The sequence below is a fragment of the Schistocerca nitens genome, chromosome 1, assembly GCF_023898315.1.
Source record: "Schistocerca nitens isolate TAMUIC-IGC-003100 chromosome 1, iqSchNite1.1, whole genome shotgun sequence".
NCBI classification, from domain to species: domain Eukaryota; kingdom Metazoa; phylum Arthropoda; class Insecta; order Orthoptera; family Acrididae; genus Schistocerca; species Schistocerca nitens.
The window spans coordinates 102,266,125-102,291,891 of NC_064614.1; the positions used below are offsets into that span (position 1 = coordinate 102,266,125).

The window sequence follows — 25,767 nt, forward strand, 5'->3', positions numbered from 1 at the left end:
TTTTGTTGCAGTGCAGGAAGGAATTTGTTCTTCAAAACATTTTCGTAGGATGCACCTGTTACTGTAGTGCCCTTTGGAACGCAATGGGTAAGGATTACACCCTCGCTGTCCCAGAACATGGCCGCCGGCCGCGGTGGTCTAGCGGTTCTGGCGCTGCAGTCCGGAACCGCGGGACTGCTACGGTCGCAGGTTCGAATCCTGCCTCGGGCATGGGTGTGTGTGATGTCCTTAGGTTAGTTAGGTTTAAGTAGTTCTAAGTTCTAGGGGACTTATGACCTAAGATGTTGAGTCCCATAGTGCTCAGAGCCATTTGAACCAACCAGAACATGGACACCATCATTTTTTCAGCACTGGCGGTTACCCGAAATTTTTTTGGTAGGCGGTGAATCTGTGTACTTCGTTTGAGCTGACTGGCGCTTTGTTTCTGGATTGAGAAATGGCATCCACGTCTCATCCATTGTCACAACCGACGAAAAGAGTGTCCCATTCATGCTGTCGTTGCGCGTCAACATTGCTTGGCAACATGCCACACGGGCAGCCATGTGGTTGTCCGTTAGCATTCGTGGCACCCACCTGGATGACACTTTTCGCATTTTCAGGTCGTCATGCAGGATTGTGTGCACAGAACCCACAGAAATGCTAACTCTGGAGGCGATCTGTTCAACAGTCATTCGGTGATCCCCCACAACAATTCTCTCCACTTTCTCGATCATGTTGTCAGACCGGCTTGTGCGAGCCCAAGGTTGTTTCGGTTTGTTGTCACACGATGTTCTGCCTTCATTAAACTGTCCCACCCACGAACGCACTTTCGACACATCTATAACTCCATCACCACATGTCTCCTTCAACTGTTGATGAATTTCAATTGGTTTCACACCACGCAAATTCAGAAAACAAATGATTGCACGCTGTTCAAGTAAGGAAAACTTCGACATTTTAAGTATTTAAAACAGTTCTCATTCTCGCCGCTGGCGGTAAAATTCCATCTGCCGTACGGTGCTGCCATCTATGGGACGTATTGACAATGAACGCGGCCTCATTTTAAAACAATGCGCATGTTTCTATCTCTTTCCAGTCCGGAGAAAAAAAATCGGAGGCCATAGAACTTGAATGCACCTCGTAAAATGACCACGTATAACTGTGTCACAGTATTATGATCATCTTTGGAGCTAAAGAAAAAATTAAAATCATTGTTCTGCGATCTGCCATTCTCGAGCATACCCGTACTAGATGAAAACTGAGTACCGGAATGAGACTCGAACTCGGCACCTTTGCCTTTCGGGGGCAACCCAGGCATGATTGAAGACCTCTACTCACAGCTGTATTCCCGACCTCAGCACCTACTTTCCAAACTTCACTGAAGCTCTCTTGCGAACCTCCCTGGACTAGCACTCCTGGTAGAAAGGATATTGCGGAGACATGGCTAAGCGACAGCCTGGGGGATGGTTGCGGAATGGAACTTTCACTCTGCAGCGGAGTGTGCACTGATATGCCTGCAAGCTAACGTCCCAAAGATGTTCGGGCTCACATGCGGTTACCCTTCGTCGAAATGTCTTGGCTCAAACTCGTCTAGTGTTTTTAGACACTTTTGACCCTTTGGTTAAATTGTGTGGCTGATGGCAAGTTTTCGAAATACAAAGTTAATATAACATACACATATAGTAACAGTAATAATAATATGGGGAACTAAATTAACGACCTGTAAATGATGTAGGCCACACAGTTGCGATTTGGTTAGGATAATGTTTATTTAAAAAGCAGACTAATAGCGAAAGTGGTCGTATTTAGAGTTACTGTTACACTCCATTTGACACAGTTCGATCATTCACAATCTCATCGTGAAATACAAGTCCAATATTCCACCTCGTTATCTTCGCGAAAAGTTAAAGTTCACACCAGGCGCGCGCCTGCTCACCGCTCAGAGACTAAGTTCCGCGATACCACACAACGCGAAATGTTCTATGTCGTTTCACTTCCTAGATACCTAAAGACCGACCGTCCGCTTTCGCGTCTCCATCCGAACTGTCCCTTTCTGCCCGTCTCCGGCCGCGTTTTCCCGCTCGCCGAACGTCCTCGCTTAACTGACTAGGGCAGTTCCCTTTCCTGAAGAATTCCATCTGATTGGCAATAGCTTATTCTACATTATTTTACATTGTAACATACATAATTAATCAGAACTTGGCCACGTTCACGTTCTGAATAAAGTAACAGTAATATCCATTACTTAATAAACATTAAATTCTTTTACATAAAAACAATACAAGTTCCTTCTTAACTTTGAATGTCATGGCCAGTAGCTTGCACCAATGTGCTTTCTGATATATAAAGAACAAATATGACTATTTGCACTAAACTTTACAACAAATATGCTATTACCTAATTATTCAATAAGGTGTCACGCTGTCACCCTTCAATGTGTTTTGTGCGGAGGAAATGAGGTTCTGGTGCTTAACTGAAAATACTCATAAGCAAATAAAGTTACAGAGTAGTTATTTACAAAGTTTGTCATTTTAATGATGCACTTCTATATGAAATGTAGATCGTTAAGCTGGACCTAAGCGTTCAGATTTTAGCATTCAGGTCTTTGTTACAAAACTTGTTAATTTCACTTCAACAGTAAAACCTAAACTATTATAGATATGAACAATATTCAAGTTCTACTGGGCTTACCATGAATATTTATGAAGGATGGTAGATTAAAATTACTGTGGCCTCATTTCCTGAATTACCACATATTTAAAAACCTTTCATAAATGTATCCCTGGCCATACACGGCTTCTATGGGGTTTCCCTATTACGTAGGTTCTCGTCTGTATCACTCACTAGGCGCTACAGTCTGAAGCCGAGCGACCGCTACGGTCGCAGGATCGAATCCTGCCTCGGGAATGGATGTGTGTGATGTCCTTAGGTTAGTTAGGTTTAAGTAGTTCTACGTTCTAGGAGACTGATGGCCTCAGAAGCTAAGTCCCATAGTGCTCACAGCCATTTGAACCATTTTTGAGGATGGCTCTGGGTACTTTCAGTGTGGAAGCACAACATCTTCCGTACACCTGCGGGACTTAGACAATACTGCGAATAGTGAGGCTAGCGAAAGGGAGCGCTAATTGCATGTGGAGGGTTGTGATTTTGGATTGGCCGGGTAGCGCATCTGGCGGTTAAGACAACCGTTCTTTAGAAAAGGAGCATCCGGGTTTGATACCCAGTCCGGAACAAGTATTGAACTTTCGCCACTGATTTATTTCAATACCTGTAGGCTCCTGAAGTCCTGATTCGCCCCTGAAGTCCTGATTTCTCGTAATCTAGTTCCTTTATGGCCGCTGTACCACCAGTGGTGTCTTATGTTCAAATGGGTCAAATGGCTCTGAGAACTATGGGACTTAACATCTATGGTCATCAGTCCCCTAGAACTTAGAACTACTTAAACCTAACTAACCTAAGGACATCACACAACACCCATTCATCACGAGGCAGAGAAAATCCCTGACCCCGCCGGGAATCGAACCCGGGAACCCGGGCGCGGGAAGCGAGAACGCTACCGCACGACCACGAGCTGCGGACTGTCTTATGTTCCACATGTCCGTAAGAACACACACCACCTTCCAGTATAAAATGTAGCGGCCGACACGAGATTTGTACTCAACCCCTTTACGCTTCGCCGCAAGCTATAACGTCGAATAACACCCGCCCGTACTTCTTAATAATGGCTTCCTTACTGCCACCATGTTTCAGGAGGGGCGAAATGTAAATATCTATCGCAATGTGTGGAAGGTCTTTCTACCGAGAACGACGCTCTCCACTAAAGACGAACTTCAGTCATACTAACACTTAACACATTCGTAACATATGACTATCCACGGAAGGAATTTCATTCACCTGTCATTCAAATGATCATAATACTGTGATATTACATGGATGCTTTGAAAGTTCAGATGCATGAAGTATTCAGACGCATTTAAAACTAACACAAACTACACGTCTCTTTAATTGGTTGCATGGCAGACTAAATATTGTATGTGTTAAATCATGGTGCTGTTATACTTTGTCATCATTTCTCGTTTGGGTTTTCCCATTATAATCTAAGAGCATAATAATTATGAAGATTTTTCATAATAATTGTGAATTGTTTAAATGTAAGAACTTTGAGAAACTAAGAACATCATTAACAGTATTTTTTGCCAGATTGTACAGAACCTGCAAGAAAATGGTCGACAAATGATACGACATTTCTAACGTTGTGTATTTGATCGTTATGGGTACAAACGAAATGAACCACTATATAAAATAAACATAGGTCTGCTCCTTAATGTGGAAGCATGCGTATGTGGTACAAGGGTGATGGTGCAGCGGCACACTTTCGTGTAGCTATTGCTAAATACGTTGCACGAATCTTTGACAAGTATATCGGTCGTGGCTGGCCAATACCATGGTGATCGTGGTCTCCCAACTTAAACCAGACAGATATTTTTATGTGGGGATATATAAAAGGCTTTTCGTACTCCAGGCGTACTGATGGTGTCTATGAACTCCGGGAACGCGTTGTTGGTGGTTGTCACGGCTTTCGGAACTCGCCTGGGGTTCTTCAACAGTGCGGAAGTCAATGAGGAGACGTTCTGAAGCCTGCCTCCATATGAACGACTTCATGAGAAACACTTGCAATGATTGTCATCGAGTGCGCATCTGCATTTTGGATCCAGGGCGACTCTGTTTATAAGGTGTTCATATACTGTCGTGAAACGTGCTATCTGGGAAACTATTTCTGGACCTAAGTTTACTAAGAATTTTTGTTTGTTTCTTTTGTAGCTATAAAAGTCAAACAGCCTATATATCGCAGCAGCACTAGCTACATATGGCCCATTTACCATAAGTTACTTTTTATGGAACTTTTACTGTGCTTCCACAACGATCTCGGACTTTTCTAACGATATTTTTGTTTACACAATGATCAGCAGTTCATGGGGAAATCTCCAGGTATTAATTCAGAGCAATGAGAATTACGTTCCCTAATTTGCCAATGACACTTAAAAACTTGTCTTGATGCAGCAAACATATTTAGTTTCAACAACGGATGAGTGGAATAGTAAAACTCTCAAAACGTCAATATTTTTTTTTACTCATCGAACAAATTTCTTCTTTTGGAGTACCTCAGTAAAAGTACCATGTAAACTGGTTTCTAACCACATAGTTACAAGGCATGTAACAGATAATATAAAACTGAATAAGTGTTTTTATTTGCATCGCATAGTAGCTTCGTAATAGTACGAAAACACTACATGAAACGGCGATGAATTACAAACGTGTGCACGTGTTACAGGTAAGTAACAAATGTGGAACAATTTTCACGATATCATACAGTCATGTTCACATTCGGGTCTTCATTATTTATATGTATCCTAGAAATGCGGAGAAGACACTCCAAAGACTACATTAACACGCTTGTTTAACTTTCGAATATTCATAGGATTATCTGCTTTATCTCTGAACCATTTACTAATCGTTACTCAATCCATAACCAGTACAATCGTTTCCATAAACCACTTGCGTTGACTCGTCTGGAGAAAGTGTAATACTGGACAGTATTCAGAACAGAATAACAATACGTAATCAAATTCTTGTCTTGTAGCCGCTTTACGACTTACGTTGCACCCGAATTGTAATTTCCTTGAAACATAATTTTCAGGGCTTACTTATACAAATTATATTATCGCGTTAGAAACAAAGGAATTTTATCATTTCGTACATTTTTCTCGGAGTATCTATACAAACGATCTCCTTTGTGCATATTTCGTGGCTCCCAGTTCTCGCTTTTCTCTTCGAGCACATGTCTCATGAAGATCTCTTCCTGCATCTTGCTTGGCTGCACAAAATATTAATATTATTTTTTGCTCTTCTCACACACTCTAAGGGCGGGGGGGGGGGGTGTGTTGTCTTGTTGTTATATAGCGGAAAACACTATTATTCTTGTGAGTACCAGGAGCAATAGCATGAGGGAGTGAATTAATATTTGCGAAATTGCTTCCGATCACGTTATTTTCTTGTCTGATTCAATGTTTGTTAGAGAACAACAAGGGTTGGCCCGAATAGTTACTAAACCATTTAACTACACTGGACACGAATGACAGTAACTGGTACAACGGAGAACGCGATAGAAAAACGAGCAAGCAAATGAAATAATGCATCGCGAGCGAATACATCTCAGTGTGACATGACTTAATTACTGCAACGTAAAAAGCTATTAACTCAAACATGATCGCATGATAAGGGTAAATTTGTGAAGGACTGAATTATCAGGCATGGTGAGGTGAGAAATTACTAGCGTGAACAACGGGCTGGAATTACTAGTTCAAATATGCTGTCTGCTAAGGGACACAGCCCAATTCTTGGTGGAAAAAATACACATTTCAGGCACTGATGACGCTCAATGCCTACTCGTAAGAGGTCTGGTAATGTATTTGGAAACTAGTGGCAGACAAGGCAAGTAATGGGCTAGGTTGGGTTTGGCGGGAAGAGTGATCATGTAATCTCATACTATATTATTGTAACACGAGGAAGCAACGTAGAAAAAAATACACAATACAGAACGGCATATAAATCACAATTGCATCCAAATAAGACTTCACACGATCACATGCATTGCCTAACATGATAATCTTGAACAACGATCAGGGCTTATTGACGGTGCATCGGCCACCACGTGGGTGAATAGAAGTCAGTGGAAAAACCTGTACTTAACATGTGGGATCGTTTTTGGATTGTAATTAAAATTACACACGTAACGCACGCTATGCCCAACACGAAAATCTACAAGTAAGGTCAGGGCTCAATGACTGAGCAGCTCTCACTTCGTGGGTGAATGGAAATCAATGGCAAATTGTGTACTTGCCACATGTGGCTGTTCTTGATTGTAATCAAAATTGCACCACGCAATACCTTGCCTTAAATTATTGAGAATGGGTATAGTTCGTTTTCCGATCACTCAAGCCCACAAGGACGCATGAAAATAAAAACCATACAAAATTTAGGAAACAAAATCAATCAACGCGACACTCAAGAATACTTATATGTAAAACACTGTCCACATGCATGGAAACGTGAGCTGAAATAATTATTTGAAGGTACCTGCTCTTTGTTGGAGTGGTTGCGACCGAATAGTGGGTAAGACCATAAGACCTTATTCACAAAGAAAATGATAGCACAATTTACCAAAAAACTTAAAAAAAAATGCATAGGCAAAAGCACACAGTGATGTAAAGTTCGGCGTACACTAACTGTATTGAAGGCATCTCTCAACTGGGGACACCTGGTAGGTCTGAAGTGAGTTTGAGGGTCCGAACCATGGAATTTACGTGAAAAATTACTAAAATTGGAGGCCACAACTTTGCTCTAACTGAAACAGGCCTGAAAAAGAACGTATTACAATAATTATAATGTGCCTAATTCTGATACTTCACCATTCAACTCACCGTGTTTTTCAGGCTCCACATACCTGTTGAGCGCTCGTGACGTTATTGTGCTACTTCTGCTCTAACCATGCCTTAAGACTCACTGACAATCGAATGTAAACTGCACTATTGTTTCTGCAATTGCCCTTTCAGCGCAAGGTGGGGTGCAATATTCATTTACATTCACTAATTCCGAGAAATACTGTACGAATTTGCTGAGGGACGTATTACATTGTTGTAATTGCTCTGTTCACAGTATATGTTAGTTCACACAATGCAGCCGGTCTGCAGTCTGTTGTCACATGTTTCATACCCTCTAATTTTCCGAATGCTGTGAATACTCGAGCGGATGTGTCTGTGGATTGACTTCCACTGACAAACATAACTGCACTTCCTTGAAACTGAGCATTAAACTGTTAAATTACAATTAATACACACATCAAAAAAAAGTTTTGATCACCTCGGTTCCTAGGGTTCCGGAACCTGCACAGAAAATTGAAATAGAGATCAACATAAACATCATTTCCGCCCTTTTTATTGCTCATGACAACCACACATTACATGTTGTACCACCATACAGCGAGACCTTCAGAGGTGGTGTCCAGATTGCTGTACACACCAGTACCTCTAACACCCAGCAGCACGTCCTCTTGTATTGATGCATGCCTGTATTCGTCGTCGCATACTATCCACAACTTCATGAAGGCATTGTTGGTCCTGACTGTCCCACTCCTCAAAGGCGACTGGGCGTAGATCTCTCAGAATGGTTGGTGGGTCACGTCGTCCATAAAAAGCCCTTTTTCAATCTATCCCAGGCATGTTTGATAGGGTTCATGTCTGGAGAACATGCTGGTCACTCTAGTCGCTATGCTGAAGGAAGTCATTCACAAGATATGCACGATGGGGGTGCAAATTGTCGTCCACGAAGGTGAGTGCCTCCGCAATATGCTGCCGATATGGTTGTACTATCGGTCAGAGGATGGCATTCACGTATCGTAAAGCCGTTACGGTGCCTTCCATGACCACCAGCGGTGTACGTCGGCCCCACATCATACTACCCCAAAACAGCAGAAAACATTTACCTTGATGCACTCGCTGGACATTGTGTCTAAGGCTTTCAACCTGACCGTATTGCCTCCAAACACGTCTCCGACGAATATCTGGTTGGAGGCATATGCGATACTCATCGGTGAAGAGCAGTCCATTCGGACTCGCGTTCAGCCTGACCGGGTTGCCTCCAATCACGTCTCCGACGAATGTCTGGTTGAAGGCATATGCGGCACTCATCGGTGAGGACAAAGTGATGCCAATCCCGAGCGGTCCATTCGGTATGTTGTTGGGCCCATCTGTACTGCGCTTCCTGGTGTCGTTGTTCCAAAGATGGGACGTCGGGAGTGAAGTTGCGCATCATGTAGCCTATTGAGCACAATTTGAGTCGTAAGCTACGTCCTGTGGCTGCACTAAAAGCATTATTCAGCATGGCGGCATTGCTGTCAGGGTTCCTCCGAGCCATAATCCGTAAGTAGCGGTAATCCACTACAGCCCTTGGACGGCATGAGCGAGGTACGTCATCGACAGTTCCTGTCTCTCTGTATCTCCTCCACGTCCGAACAATATCTCTTTAGTTCACTCTGAGACGCCTGGACACTTCCCTTGTTGAGAACTCTTCCTAGCACAAAGTCACAATGCGGACGCAACGAAACCGCAGTATTGACCGTCTGGGCATGGTTGAGCTACAGACAACACGAGCCGCATATCTCCTTCCTGGTGGAATGACTGGAACTGATCGGCTGTAGGACCCCCTCCGTGTAATAGGCGCTACTCAAGCATGGTTGTTACATGTTTGGGCGGGTTTAGTGACATATTTGAACAGTGAAAGAGACTGTGTCTGTGATACAATATCTACGGTCAATATCTATCTTCAGGTGTTCTCGGAACCGGGGTGACGTAAAACTTTTTTTGATGTGTGTAGTTTTGCGATTGAGTGATTTTTAGAACATAGGATCGATACCGAACTTACACTTCACTCACAGCTTCACCACAAATTTATACGATGTCTCAACAGCGTTATAAGCGTCTCGGTCTATCGTCATCTAGTCTAGACTAGACTGGTACTATCACTGTCCAAAGACACACTCAACTGCCGCCACACACCTACTCAACTAAAACTATTACTGCACATGTGCGCCGATCCGTTACAATGGTAATATCATCGCTGCAAGGTAGCGATCTTATTTTACGCTCACGAACTTTAAACTGCATTAACAAAAATAAATTACTTCGAACATAAGCGACGCCAAATACACGATGAAGAAAAAAAGAACTTAAAATGTATAAATTTTTCTTTGTTTTTTAACTTACAGTTTCCATCTATGGAATTGTCTACGTTAGCTCTGATATGCTGGCGGACTGCAGAATGGCAATCGTTCAGTGAAATCCAATGCATACGAGTATAATGCGCAATTTTCTCCACGGTGATTACCAACTAAACAATCTACAAGTGGCAAAAAGATCCATGTAATTTTTACTGGTTATACACTGACAAAACCAGAAGTTTCATCCCTGATTGACAGAAGCAGATTCGGTACGTCTGTCTTTTAATATCAGTATCAGACCTCAGTGCCGTTGATATCGTGTTAAACGTGACCATGGGTGAAATAGTTACAACGTTTCTAAGATAAGCTGTGAATAAAAAAATTCCATATTGTATGAAAAGCCCCATAACACTGCCGAAATTTCACACTATACACACAAGATAGACAATTATACAAGTAGTGTCGAAGTGATGTGATAACTATGTTGAACTAAACGACGAAAAATCTTTGCAGAAAGCAGATCTGGCAGTTGGCTCGATGACCATCAACTACGCCAGGGAAAGCGTCATAGACTTCACGAAGCCGTTCATGAACCTTGGCATCAGCATCCTTTTCAAGGTATGTCTTATGCTTGTATCTAAACCAAGAAAACCACTGCAGAGAAAATGTTGCAACAGTGTGTGATTAGGCTTCAATGTGAGTGAAAATGCAGATCCAGTGCAAAAAGTGATACGAAACCCAGAACAGAGTTTCATATGTTTTTCATATATTCTTGATTAAGAAACAGGTAACCTCGGCTCACAACTGGTGCTGCATTCCTGGATGGCCGTTTTGCAGTTGAAATTAAAATTTGTGTAATATAGAAAACAATAAAAAGAAATGCAAAGTACTGTGTGGCCATATCCACCCACAAACAGTATTCTTTGATCAGCACAACATACAATGCACGTCTCAAATCATTAAATCGTGAGCATGATATAATTCTCTTCAGCTCCCCGCACTTTTCTTAAAATATGAGCTCGGTTGCGATGAATCTATCTAATAAATCGGTTACTTTAGACTAAAACTGCGTTATTCGTCGCCACAACCTAAACCACATGTAATAACATCTAACATAACAGACACTTCCGGCCACAACACAAAACTGTATGAAATGATTCATCCCTTTACATATCGATCCATTTACTTATACTTATTTTTAACGTTTCTTCGTCTGGTCCTAGTTTTCGTATCTGATTTCTCTTTTAGAAGTTTTCCCCAGCTTCACTAACATGTACTGGAAGTGAGAACCAAACCACATCAGATTCGCAGTAGCATAATGGTATTTTTTTAGGGGGGGGGGTTACAGAAAAAATGAACAGAATCGTTTTGTAGGAAATTTTATGTAGCTACATTTTGTAATGAGACGCGTTTTCGCTAGGGGCAGTTGTTTTCGAGTTATTAAGGGAAAACTTGCAAAAGCGTCCTTCAAACGCCTCCCCACTCCCACACTCAATCCTCACCATTCAGGATTTCTACTATGTTGTTCATGGCACTCCCTTCTACTACTTAACAAAAATTTGCGACTGCACAAATTGTTTCCTAGAATAAAACTTTTTTGCCGTCACTGACTGACCTAATTCCATCACAAGCTTAGCCGAGCCCTTAGAAATTGTAAATTTGGTGTTTGCGAAAATTTCACCTAACAATTTCGTGAATTTAAATAGCTTAAAATGAACAGTTACATCGTTGTGTTCGTCAGGCCTTCTAAGTACGAAACTGCTGTCCTTGTAAGGGTTAATCTTGGATGTAATTGTCAACGCAATCAGTTTTAGGGTAACAAAAGTTTTTTTTTTCCTTTATTACCCTTACATGCACTTTTAACTTAATAATGTTAAGGAAACACCCTGCTATTCCGGCGGCGTAATAGCCAATTCAATAGAGACCAAAAAAGGTCGAATATCAGAAACAGGTCGTGTAGTTGGAAACTTTTGTACAATGGTAGGTAGTGTCGCGAACAAACGCTATACTAGAAATCCTAGCTGGTGAGGGATGAGAGTGGCGTTAGAGGTGCGGCTGACAGCCGTTTTTGTACGATTTTCTTGAACAACCCAAAAACTGTGGCCTCCCAGTATAAAATTAAACTACATTAAGTTTCCTGCAGAAAGGTTCCGTTATTTCTTTATGTAGAGTTAATACTTTGCGCACAGTGAGCGAAAGAATATGAGAATCTCGCTTGCAGTTTTTCATGGCCAGATACAACATTGTGGGGTGCGCAAAACGACGTCGGTAGGGGCAGTTGACTCACCGGGTATGTATCTCAGTAGCATTCTCTTTGATTTTTGTTTTGGTATTTTTCTTATGATTTCTGGTTTTATAAATTTTTTGCCGTTCCGACCCCTTTCGACCCAGTTCAAACCTCAACATTAAAAACATGCGACCAGAATAGGCAATCAGTGTGATCCTGTCAATGTCATCTGGATGGAATGCACCATCTTTCTCCTCAGAGTATGGAAATATTTTGTTGGCACCCACCTACTTGTGAGGAACGATCATCATAATAAAATAAAAGAAATCAGAGCTCGCACAGAAAAATTTAAGAGATCGTTTCTTCCGCACGGTGTTCGAGACTGGGAATGAAGAGAAAAAGCTTGAAGGTGGCTCCATGAACTCTCTCCCAGGCACTTAAATGTGAACTGCGGAGTAATCTTGTAGATGTAGATGTTTGTTAGTCATTGAAGAGCATATGCGGAGTCTGAATGAAGTGATTAAAACACAACTGTTTATGTTATTCCAGTACAGATACATCGAAAATGATTAGCGTGTCCACATATTGGCATAGTCAGGTGCGCAAACAGGTACATGCCAAAGTGTTTTAATTATTTCATTGAAAATGGTGTTTGCAGTTCGATAAGGGACGAATGTGCATCAACACTGCAACTTCTGTTTTGGCCCATATGACTCTGTAAGTTGCTGTACGTTGTAAGGGAGAATGTCGTATCTTGGAACACTTTTCAAATTTCCACCTCCAGCCAGCTCTTTAATAGTAGGTTAATACAGTTTCTTACTCTGTTTTGAAATAGTAACACTCAGTATTTCTGCTGCAGCGTTTTTCTGAAATTACAAAAACTACTCCGGTAAAGTAAGGTTTTTCCAAACGTGAAAAACTATTCCAAGGTACAACACGGTCATGTACCTAGGAACAAAATTTATATTCTGATTTAAAAGTGTTTTAATTGAGAAAATATTTCTAATACTGAAATTAATATTCTGTGTTTTACATTATTGCTCTACCACAAACCAATACTCAGCAAATGCAGACCAATTAAGAGGAAATCTTATACAAAAAAGTAGCAGTTAAAAAACATTTTCAAATAGAAGGTATTAGCAACTAATACAAATTTCCCTATTGAAAAGAGAGAAAACAGTTAGGACGTAAACAAAACTAAGCTCATTTGCAAATATCAAACTCATCGTTAAATCTGTACATTAAGAATAAACAATTTTCTCACAATAGCTTTAGTATATTATACAGCATTTAAATATGTACAACTCGTAGTACTAAGAAACACCGAGCGAGGTGGCCCAGTCGTAAGCGCACTGGACTCGCATTCGGGAGGACGACGGTTCAATCCCGCGTCCGGCCATCCTGATTTAGGTTTTCCGTGATTTCCCTAAATCGCTTGAGGCAAATGCCGGGATGGTTCCTTAGAAAGGGCACGGCCGATTTCCTTCCCCATCCTTCTCTAAACCGAGCTTGTGCTCCGTCTCTAATGACCTCGTTGTCGACGGGACGTTAAACAGTAATCTCCTCCTCCTCCTCATCCTTCCCTAATCCGATCAGACCGATGACCTAGCAGTTTAGTCTATTCCCCCAAAACAACCCAACCCAACTAAGAAACGCTACATAAAACATAGCTTCATGTCTCACAACAACAAAAACATTACAAAATATCGAAAACTGCTTATGGCGATTTCTAGCGCGCATTCCTTCATTTGGTTCTAAAATCAATCACGAGACTGAAACACAGAGTAGGAAGTATCATGTTTTCCGAGGTACACTATCATCCAGGTAGAATAGTCCCCTCTACATGTGTTAACATATACTGCTTTAAGCAAATTGTGCCAAACAGTTAAGTCATATAATATACTTTGTGATTCTGCTGGTCGTAATTGTCTGCTACAATGTGTCGTTTTCTGAAAGACTTGCACTTCTGTCGCAAATGCAATTTGCGGATGAATTACTTTCACGTGTGGTAGAACAGACACATCTCCGTATTTAAAATAGTTTTTGTGTGTTTTCAGCTGTCGGTACAGTGGTACTTCCCTTGTTGGATTACTTTGGCACTCTGCGCTGATTGCGGCGGTAGTATACTTTTTCCCGATGGCTGAGCCGTCACAGCATAGGGCCCGACACTCACAGCAACCAAATTTGGTTCGATTTCTCTTCATGACGACACTCGGAATCTACACCTATGGCACCACGAATGTGTGGAAGGTTTCACCTTGGTCCATGAAATGCTGCCGTTGTCTATCCTGGAACAATTCTGTCGCACATTTACGACATCTTGACGTGGCCTCCATGATAATGTGGACAGTGGCCATTGCCGTGTATCAGTAGCCACCATATGATATATGTCGAGCAGTTCGAAGCGAGGAAATGTAGTACCGGGTGATCAAAAAGTCAGTATAAATTTGAAAACTGAATAAGTCACGGAATGATGTAGATAGAGAGGTACAAATTGACACACATGCTAGGAATAATATGGGGTTTCATTAGAACCGAAAAAATACAAACGTTCGAAAAATGTCCGACAGATGGCGCTTCATCTGACCAGAATAGCAATAATTAGCATAACAAAGTAAGATAAAGCAAAGATCATGTTGTTTACAGGAAATGCACAATATGTTCACTATCTTTCCTCATCAATAGCTGTAGTCGAGGAATAATGTTGTGAACAGCACTGTAAAGCATGTCAGGGGTTATGGTGAGGCATTGGCGTTGGATGTTGTCTTTCAGCATCCCTAGGGATGTCGGTCGATCACGATACACTTGCGACTTCATTTAACCCCAAAGCCAATAATAGCACGGACTGAGGTCTGGGGACCTGGGAGGCCAAGCATGACCAAAGTGGCTGCTGAGCACACGATCATCACCAAACGACGCGCTCAAGAGATCTTTCACGCGTCTAGCAATACGGGGTGTTGTTTTTTTTTTTTTTTGTTCTAATAAAACCCCATGTCATTCCAAGCATGTATGTAAATTTTTACCTCTCTATCTACATTATTCCGTGGTTTATTAAGTTTTCAAATTTATACTGACTTTTTGATCACCCGGTATTTACCGAACATGGTCCGGCGTCGCACCGAAAGCTGTGCTTTTATATTTCTTCTACCGTTTCTTAAAACGGTACCATCCCCTACCCATCTTGCATAAAAAAGCAATCGACAGGGGTTGTAGCAATTTTTTTAAATGAATTATAACGTATACTGAAGAGGAGGGAATAAAACACGAGTTCTGTCGAAGTCACTATGTGTTACGTGAGGCCGTCAATAGTAAATGGGCGGCGGAGAGAGAAGTGCGGTTCGCGTGCTACAACTTCACGGCAGCCACTTCCCGTGCGGAACAGATCGGAAGTCATTTGGATCCGCGGCGTGCAGTCACCTTTGCTCTAACCTCTACTCCCCCCCCCCTCCACCTTTGTCGCAACCACACCCCCGATGGGTCAAGGTAACAGCGGCCGGCTGAGCAGTGGACCGCGGGAACCATTCTTCTCTCCCCAGCGGTGCTCCATTCTTGGCAGGCACTCAACTGTTACGCAACTACGTCGCTCCTAAATCGAAATGCAGAGTCTATCATTCCGCGTAAATGCGTTCCTTTGCTTTCCTTTTAGCTAACCACTCTTTTCGTTCTTACAGCGTATGTATTAAATGCAGACTTGCTTTTCAAAATTCAAACGAGAGTGAAATTCAAACGCTGCGAAGCATGGAACATAAGATGGCATTACGGCATATTTTTATAGCGCTGCTAACCCAGAAGCTTTTTAATTTTGTTTCGCTTAGTTTATTTCCGAGGAAAACGTATTCCTTAGATTTTTATGTGAAGCATGCCACCGGTTCCGTGAAATAATCAGATATTCGATACGTAATGCTAGTGTCTACGTTATCTTTCATGTCTTCATAAAAACCTAGAAGACTATTCTGCAATTCACACTTTATTGCTTCGCAAAGGGTACATCTAACCACTTTCAGACAGGCAAATTGCCTGTTGGCTACTGCCTCGGGTTCTTCGGCCAATAGAGGGTGAAGTTTTGACAGTGACAGCCACTCGTTCTGGCGAAAAATCTCAAAAATCACCAAACAAACATCGGCCAAAGAATCCAAGGTAGAAGCCAACAGGCAATTTGTCAACAAGTAAGTGGCCACGAAAGCGTTAACAATTCTGCACTTTCGGAATATTTCTCTACCGTTTCGAATATTTCTCTACCGTTTCTCTCTCCAGTGGCACGTGAGAAAAACGAACACTTAACACTTTCCGTGCGAGCTGTGATTCCTTTCTTTTTTGATAATGGCCGTTCGTCCTTTAGTAGGTGGCCGTTGCAGGGGGGGAGTAAAGGAAATATTTTATCATTCGGAGGAGAACTTTGGAGATTGAAGGATATCGCCGCAACGAAAACGCCTCTGCTTTAACGATTGCGCCCAAATTCGCCTATCATATCCGTGACACTCTCTGCTGCTTTTCGTGATAATACAAAACGAGCCGCCTCTCTTTGAACTTTTTGATGTCATCCGTCTGTCCTATCTGGTAAGGATCTCATACCCCACAGCAGTACTATAGAAAACGGAAAATAAAGCAATGTAGGCAATATCTTTAGTAAATTCGTTCATCATCTAAGTGTTTTGGCAGTAGAACCCAGTTCTCTTTCACGTTCTCCAGCACAGTTTCCTTGTGACCATTTCAATTTAAAATGCTTGTAATTGTAACATCTCGGTATTTAGTTGAACCTACAGGCCTTAAATTTGTGTTACAGAATATATAACTGAAATTTGACCAATCAGTTTTACTACACATGTGGATGACCTAAAACTTTTTATGCTTTGTTAGAGTCAATTGCCACATATCTCACCATACAGATAATGTGTCTAAATCATCTCGCAATTGATTTTCATCTTCTGATGATTTTACTAGACAGTAGAAGACTAGTCATCTGCAAACAATTTAAGATTTCTGTTCTGATTGTCTCATTAATCGTTTACATAAATTGGGAACAGCAGAGTGTCTATAACACTTTCGTAGATACGGCTTCTTTTTCACTCTATGACTTTCCTTCAGTTACTAAGAACTGTGTCAAAAGCCTCCTGGATATCCATAAATAAGTACTCAGTTTCATATCCTCCGTTGTTAGCACTCAATACTTAAGGTGAATAAACACCCAGTTGTGTTTCACAAAAACAAAATTGTCTGATCCCATGCTGTGTGAGTCAATATTACGTTTCCTTCGATGCAGCTCAAACGTTCCACCGATGAATATATTCCTACCTGTAAATCCAGCTCCAAACCGACCTCAGTGATGTGGGTCATTCATTTAGTTACACTGATCAACCAGGACATTATGACCACCAAACTACTATAGCCATAAAGCAGTCCAGGCGATAACAGCGTCACCTGGCGAGGAATGACTGCCAGTCAAACACACGCACGGCGCATGTACTATCAGTGTGAGCGCTGTCCATGTGTAAAATAGAGAAAGCGCGCGATTTATATGAGTTTGACTGAGGCCAGACTGTGATGGCCGGGAGCCTCGGCACGAGCATTTTGGAAACTGCACGACTTGTCGGGTGTTCGATGAGAGCTGTGGTGAGTGTCTTCAACACATGGCGAAACCGCGTCCAGATGTCGTGGGCTTGGGAGGCCTCCGGTCATTACAAATGTCAGACGACGTAGGCTGGGCAGACTGGCAGAACAGGACAGGCAACGAACTATGGCGGGAGTAAATTCAGACTATACAGCTGGGCAGCTGCACCGAACACTCCTAATGATGGGCCTCCGCAGCCGACGACACATGCATGTCACAATATTCACGCCAAGACTTCGGCAACTACGACAGAAATTGGCACGTCACCATCGGCACTGGACGCTGGCACAGTGGCAGAGCGTTGCATGGTCTCATTAATCCCGTTACCTTCTTCATGATACCATGACTTCCAGGGAAGAAGCTCCTTGACACTCATACTGCAGGGTGGAGACATGCTGGCGGGGTCTCCATTACGCTCTGGGAAACTTTTGCGTTGGTGTCCATAAGTCCAGCGGAGCTCGTGCAAGGCAGTTTGACTGCCAAGGAATACAGCTCACTGGTTGCAGACCTCGTACACCCCTTCATGAGATCATGTTTCCCGACGGTAGTGGCATTTTTCAACAAGATAATGCGCCATGTCAAAAGGCCAGAAGTATAATGGAGTTGTTCGAAGAAAAAGTGGCGAGTTCCAGTTGATACGCTGGGCCCCACCTCGGCACATCTGAGCCCGATCGAACACATTTGGGATGTAAGAACCTTCAATATCGCAGCGCGTCAGCAATCGTTGCTAAATATATTAAAAAACTAGAAACCCGCCTCGATTGCGAGAAAAGCACCTAGTGTTAACCTAGGTTTCGGCGTAGATAACTACACCTTCTTCAGAACAATAAAACCCACAAGTGCCTAAGAAGACCTTTGTCAATGATTAAAAGAACACCATAGCTATAAATCTATAAACGAAAAAGAAAAGGAAAACACAAACAGTACATATGTACAAAATCTAAACCACTACTTAACTTATGGTGTAACCTCCACCTCACACCGGCCTATGTTCGATGGGCCATAACCCGCCATAAACTGCAGCTACAAATGGTCGCTCACTTACACGCCCGACCCGCTACCTATGCACATGCGCAAGACAAGGGCAGTTACTTGAATGCGCATGTGCATACGAATACGTGAATGTTTATACATGAGTCGTGGCTAAATAACCATTATATTCCCAACCGTGGATCAACGTATATCAAAAAAATAGAATGGATAGAATAAGTGACGAGCTAAATAGGAGATGAAGCCTAAAAATAGCCGCACACGGTTGTTTATGCTAGGAAAGAAACATATATGAAGCTACCTATGACAACAGGAGGACCTCTTAAAAACTATTCCTAAAGCCAATAGTTAGCCTGGGGGGGGGGGGGGGCGGTGAGGGAGGGAACGTAATCTAAAGACGTCGAATAGGTGACTCTGAAATTATGGGCTCTGAGTAAATAGTTTCCATAGGAATTTTTTAATCCACTCCTTGCACAATAAGAGCGAGAAACTTTCCCAATCAGGAGTATATAAAATTACATGCGGGGATTGTCCAAAATTTTACATCGGGCAAACGGGACGAGCTCTGGGTCTCAGGTATGAAGAGCATATTCCTACTGGAAGCGGTGACGGTACTAAGGGCTCTACTTATGCGGAACACCTTGTGCAAACGGTTCATGCGCCGAGCCCTCCACTTAAAATCGAGTTACTTCATGCCGAGGTTAAGGGCTAAAAACTGGATGTTTTGGAAGAAATGCAGATCTTTAAGCATTTGCAACATCATAAAGACAATATCCTTAACGACCAACTCCTACTAAGAAACAGAAACTTTTTTGAAGCTTTCGCACCTTTAATTTGTTCTTCATACTTGTAAATCTAATGATCTGGTGATTTTCACATGCGCGCGCTGATTGGCCAGCGCGGTTGGTCAAGCTGTTCATCTTCTTTCTTTCTTCCTCATTTCCTTTTACAATAAAGGTGATTTAGCCCGTTGAACACCTCACGTTTTATCCCTATGTCTTTATTAGCAAGACGTCTTTAGATTACGTTCCCTCAGCCACCCCCCCCCCCCCCCGGCTAACTATTGGCTTTAGGAATAGTTTTTAAGAGTTCCTCCTGTTGTCATAGGTAGCTCCATATATGATTCTTTCCTAGCATAAACAACCGTGTGCGGCTATTTTTAGGCTTCATCTCCTATTTAGCTCGTCACTTATTCTATCCATTCTATTTTTTGAAATACGTTGATCCACGGTGGGAATATAAGGGCTATTTAGCCACGACCCATGTATAAACTTTCACATTTTCGTATGCGGATGCGCATTCAAGTAACTTCCCTTGTCTTGCGCATGTGCTTAGGTAGCGGGTCGGGCGTGTAAGTGAGCGATCGTTTGTAGCTGCAGTTTATGGCGGGTCATGGCCCATCGAGCATAGGCCGGTGTGAGGTGGAGGTCACACCATTAAGTTAACTAGTGGTTTGGACTTTGTACATATGTACTGTTTGTGTTTTCCTTTGCTTTTTCGTTTATAGATTTATAGCTATGGTGTTCTTTCAATCATTGACAAAGGTCTTCTTAGGCACTTGTGGGTTTTATTGTTCTGAATAAGGTGTAGTTGTCTACGCCGAAACCTAGGTTAACACTAGGTGCTTTTTTCGCAATCGAGGCGGGTTTATAGTTTTTTAATACATCTGGGATGTAACTGAACGTGGCGTCCGAGCTCATCGGCCCCCTTCCGCGGAATTTTCGGGAATTGTGCGTGTAGTTTTGGTGCCAACTCCCTCCAGCGGCCTACCATTATCTCACTTGTTTACATTCCACGTCGCGTCGCTGCGCTTACCGTGCCAGGATAGGCATACTGGTTATTCGGTAGTCGTCATAACGTTCTGGCTGACCAGTCTATACTTCCTGTCTTGTGTATTGGTGTGATTAGTAAAACTTTCCATGTGATTTATCACTATATTTAACTATTGCAGCATGGAGTGGTATGATTTCCCCTTGACTATTGCATAAGCAGAAGTATTTGACCTAGAAGTATGAGCCTAAGAAGAAGTGCAACAGAGAATTTCGGTACAACCTATGTTTCAAATTGTAGAATATACTTTTGATGTATATTTTCTTCCTCTAAAGTGAACCCAATGAACCCGCTTTTCGGTTCATTCTAATAGCACTTTTAAACTAAGTGGGTCGTATTCAGTTCCAAAATCTCGAAGATAGTTCACCGCTGGTCAATACCCAAGTGTTCCCTCCAGGTTTGAGATGTACTGTGAGTACAGCTGTCTGTATTGTTAATTGAATTTACCGAAGTGGGCCAAGTATTCACCCTAGAATCTTTATTTCGCTCTTAAGCGGCACATTTGGAAAGTAGCGGTAAGTAGAAGGAACAGTAACCTTATTTTCAACTTGTGACGCACCGTATGCATCGTCTGAGGTCGTGCGTTGTCATTATGACGTACGTATTAAACTTCATCGCAGGTTGAAACTGTGTTCCCGACCTGGACTCGCTTTCCATATCTGTGCCTTACACCGGCATGCGATAGAGTACTTGCCCACGAAGGCAAGGAAGTAGGCAGGGAGTCGCAAACGAAAAATCCAACCTTCGTATTCTGCTCACTACACTGCTTCCGGCATGTTGTGAGGGACGACATACAGATTTCAGTGACTAATCAATGGCACGTGGTATCTGATTCAGCTATGAATAGACTGGTGATCCGCACAGAGCTGTGGCGACTAAGTAGCGAGATGGTCTCAGGCACAAAAGACACACAAAAAATCACCATAACGAGACTAGAAACCTGGGTGTATAAGAGTTAGACGGATATATTTTGCAGTGCAAATAAATAAAATCTAACAATAAGTATTCTCTGACTGATTAAAGATACTATAATAGTTGTTCATTGATGTTCCTGCCGATAATAACTGCTGTTTTGCATGATATTGATCAAGGCAAGGATCGTCTATGTTGGAAACACCGCACTGCTATTGTGACGGGTGTCTTATTTCTTATCCAGCCTATTGTAGCTTCAATACTTCTCATTTACCCATGCACCACCATTCAGTTACAGGTTTAATTCTCTCTTATTTCTATTTCTTAAGTTAAGTACAACATTGCATGTAATGCATTTAAAACGTCATGTTCGGTATTTGTACGGCGCATGCAACTGATAAAATCAAACTTCGGTGGCTGCCACGAAAACTTTTTTTTTTCTCACGCTCGATGTGTTTCCGACTAAATTCTGTTTTCAGCAGTCATCATGATAAAAAATGTGTGAGACCGTACATTATCTCGGTGACATCTTTTCGTAAATACTTGCTTTGAACAATCAGCAGAAGGAGAGCTGTAATGCTCAATATTAAAAGGAGCAGATGATATAATTTTCTTTCTGTCTGACATGTTGAACATGGTAGTCAAGGGTGTTCGCAGCTGTAGTAAGTTATTAGAAAAAAATTACCAGTTGCGATTTTAAAAAACTAAAAACCCGCCTCGATTGCGAAAAAAGCACCTTGTGTTAAGTGTTAACCCAGGTTTCGGCGTAGATAGCTACACATTCTTCAGAACAACAATAAAACCCACAAGTGCCTAAGAAGACCTTTGTCAATGATTAAAAGAACACCATAGCTATAAATCTATAAACGAAGAAGAAAAGGAAAACACAAACAGTACACATGTACAAAGTCAAAACCACTACCTAACTTAATGGTGTACGCTGCACCTCACACCGGCCTATGTTCGATGGGCCATGACCCGCCATAAACTGTAGCTACAAATGGTCGCTCACTTACACGCCTGACCGGCTATCTATGCACATGCGCAAGACAATGGAAGTTAGTTGAATGCGCATGCGCATTCGAATACGAGAAAGTTTATACATGGGTCGGGGCTAAATAGACCATATATTCCCAACTGTGGATCAACGTATATCAAAAATGAAATGGATAGAATAAGTGACGAGCTAAATAGGAAATGAGACCTAAAAATAACCGCACACGGTTGCTTATGCTAGTAAAGAAACTTATATATGAAGCTACCTATGACAACGGGAGGAACTCTAAAAACTATACTTAAAGCCAGTAGTTAGCCTGGGGGGGGGGGGGGGGGGGGCTGAGGGAACGTAATCTAAGGACGTCGTGGTAATTTCTTTTTCGGTTATAGATGTATAGCTATGGTGTTGTTTTAATCATTGACAAAGGTGTTCTTAGGCACTTGTGGGTTTTATTATTGTTCTAAAGAAGGTGTAGTTATCTATGCCGAAACCTGGGTTAACGCTTGGAACCTTTCTCGCAATGGAGGCGGGTTTTTGGTTTTTTAATATATTAACCAACGATTGCTGAAGCGCTGCGATGTTGAAGGTTCTTAGTTGCAACTTTATTTCCTAACACCACTCCCAGCTTCAGCCATAACGGGGCATTTTCAATTGGCTATGAGCCTAGTGATGTCTAGGTGCAAAGATGCAGACGCCGCAATGCCAGGCTCATAACCACTTGAAAATAGTCTGTGTCAGATACATAATTTGCAGATGGTGCTGTAATTTGCTTCCAATTGATTGAACAATAATAACGAGTAACAAAAAAATCACATCGTTGAAACAACTCAGGACGTCAACAGGTCTGAATATGGTTTCAGCCAGGTAATAATGTTCAGTAAGTACCATTAACATTAAGGTATAGGTTTCTCTATACTTCCAAACTTAAGAAAAAAAATATACTTTCAAATTTTTTTCATGTGTTGCAGTAATGTATTTATTGTTTAGTGTAGCAGATTTTAACAATTTAGTTCATACAATGTGTATTTTTCAATAATGTTTCACTTTTATATGTTATATGTAAAAGTTTGCTAAAACTGTGTGGAAATGTTTTGGAGGGAGCTAGGTTCAGGGCAGGCTGTTCCAACGCTACGCTATAGGCTGCCGACATCCTGATCACCCCTCACCCTAGCCTGGGGCAGGTGCAGCCAGTATAGGCTATCCGGCAGGTGGTCCTGTTCCACCCATCCTGTGCACTTGGCCACGCCTGGCTGCATGCTCCCGATCGGTGCAGTTTAGTCGCGTACGCTAAAGCCGTCGGCAAACTCACCATGCTGTCGAACGTTAACGTTTAGCGTGCCGAGTTCAACGTGCTGCTGAACTCTCAGGAACGATGCGACTTGTGCATACGATACGTGGGCCCCAACGTGGTATACGCGATCGCAACGCACTCCAGCGGCAGTTGAGGGATGTTTCTAGTTCGTAAATCACATTGTATACTCATCCCACATTAGCTCTATTAAAATGCACATTTCCTCCATCGTCCACGAAAAAGAAAGTACCATGTCCAATCAATAAGGACACAGGTTTATAAAAGTTCCATTACAAACAGTGCGGTACAAATTTGGAATACTTCTCTGCATAAGATAAACATTATTTCATCATTCCCACATTTTAGTGAAACCCCAAGGTCAGTCTTACTTGATCAGTGTTCCTACCCAGGAGGAGAATCTTTGCAACATGTGAATAACGAAGCGTAAAAGAAAAAGGAGCAAAATATTTTTATACAAGTAGCTCAAGCTGTCCTGTAGATTAAGCCAATCGGACTAAGTCACCCCTCAAAAAAAGGTCAACTTATATGTACATAACATCAAATATTATAGTATATAGTTCTATTAAACTAATAATAAAGTATCAGAACCCAATAAAAACGCGAATGTTAGGAAAAAAATTTTGGAAGTGGCAAGACACGAACCTCCGCCCAATCAAACTAACCTACAAGGGCGGGGGGGGGGGGGGGGGGCAGTAACGCTAGTCATTACGATTCAGCAATAACACGCTGCAGATGTCTAATCATAGTATGTTAGTTCCTGCAGAAAACCTTAATTGTAGATACGTTACTAACTGAAGTTTTATTATAACAAATTGTACCAAAACAATGCGTTTTGGGTAGATCTTCAGTGTGTCGTTGGCTTCAAACAGCCTACTCTCATAATACGCAAGTTACAATAATTCTTTTTCCACGAATATGATGTTTCTCATTATTTTATTGGAACGCATCACACGACTACCAACGGGTTTTCCAGTGATTCTCAATTTGCTGGTTCTCAGAAACGGCATATATACATATAGGCTTGAAATGAATGCCAATATGGCGCCTCACAGCTCTGTACTGAAGGGAGACGGCGTGCGTGTGACGTAGGTGGCGATGTGCCATCTCATCGGTCAACGGTCAGGCGCACGCTCAGAATATATGACATGCCAGATATTGCTCTGTCCGTTCGGAAAGACTCCCGAACGTGCTATTCCACGCTATGACGTCAGAAACTCGGCACGCTCAACGCTCAACGCTCAACGTGTGCCGACGGCTTAACGCTCGGCTGCATAACTTGCTCACATGCCAGTCGTTGGCCACCCCTGGCCACCTGTGCTTGCGGGTGCTCGGCTGCGGACCTCTGGCTCTCGAGTTGTAACAGCCTGTTTTACGCAGGGGTAGGGAAGAGGATGTTTTCGCACAGTTGCCAGGGGCGCAGCCTCCCATAGGTGCTGCCCTGGACACGTGACACTTGAGCAGCTGGGGCGCTCACCAGCGGGGGCGGTGGCAGTGCAGCAGCGGAGCAGGCTGTGGCAGGGCGTGTGCGCAGGTGCCGACGGACAAGGAGTCGACGTTCTTCACGTTCCTGGACCCGCTGGCGCTGGACATCTGGTGCCTGGTGGTGGGGGCCTTCCTGCTCGCCTGCCTGTCGCTGTTCGCGCTCGCCCGCTTCTCGCCCTACGAGTGGCGCAACCCCCGGCCGTGGCGCACCCCCGACTTCCTCGTCAACCAGTTCTCGCTCTCCAACAGCCTCTGGTTCGTCACGGGAACTCTGCTGCGACAGGGCTCCGGAGTCAACCCCAAGGTAGCGCCCCAACCACTGTCCGCGCCCTGCCTGTCTCACTACCTCTCGACCTCCACGAGTTTCACAGTTACAAATAAGACAGTTCTAGCCTAGTACTCTCGCTGAAGGCAAATCTGCATTACGTTCAAAATTATTCGGTCCTCGCAGTCTTGCGCAGCTGAATAACTGAGTAAAACGTTATCTGTTTTCAGACCGGGAGAATCGAGATAACTGTCACTGCCAGTGAGGTGGAAACATCTTTCCTAAATCGAAAGGGAGAAGTTTTAATCCCTATTAACGATGGTGGTGACAATTGTCGAATGTTCGAGAATTTTGTCTCAGATGACGGTGCTTGAAAACCGAGATTTATCC

At 42.6% G+C, this 25,767-nt stretch overlaps 1 protein-coding gene across 1 annotated transcript in view; it reads left to right on the plus strand.

The window, feature by feature from the left end:
- LOC126251972 (glutamate receptor ionotropic, kainate 2) overlaps positions 1-25,767 on the plus strand; it is a 403,333-nt gene that overhangs the window by 259,868 nt on the left and 117,698 nt on the right. The window contains exons 11-12 of the mRNA XM_049953123.1: positions 10,268-10,372; positions 25,162-25,416. Coding sequence (XP_049809080.1) covers positions 10,268-10,372; positions 25,162-25,416 — 360 coding nt within the window. The remainder of the gene's footprint in view (positions 1-10,267; positions 10,373-25,161; positions 25,417-25,767) is intronic.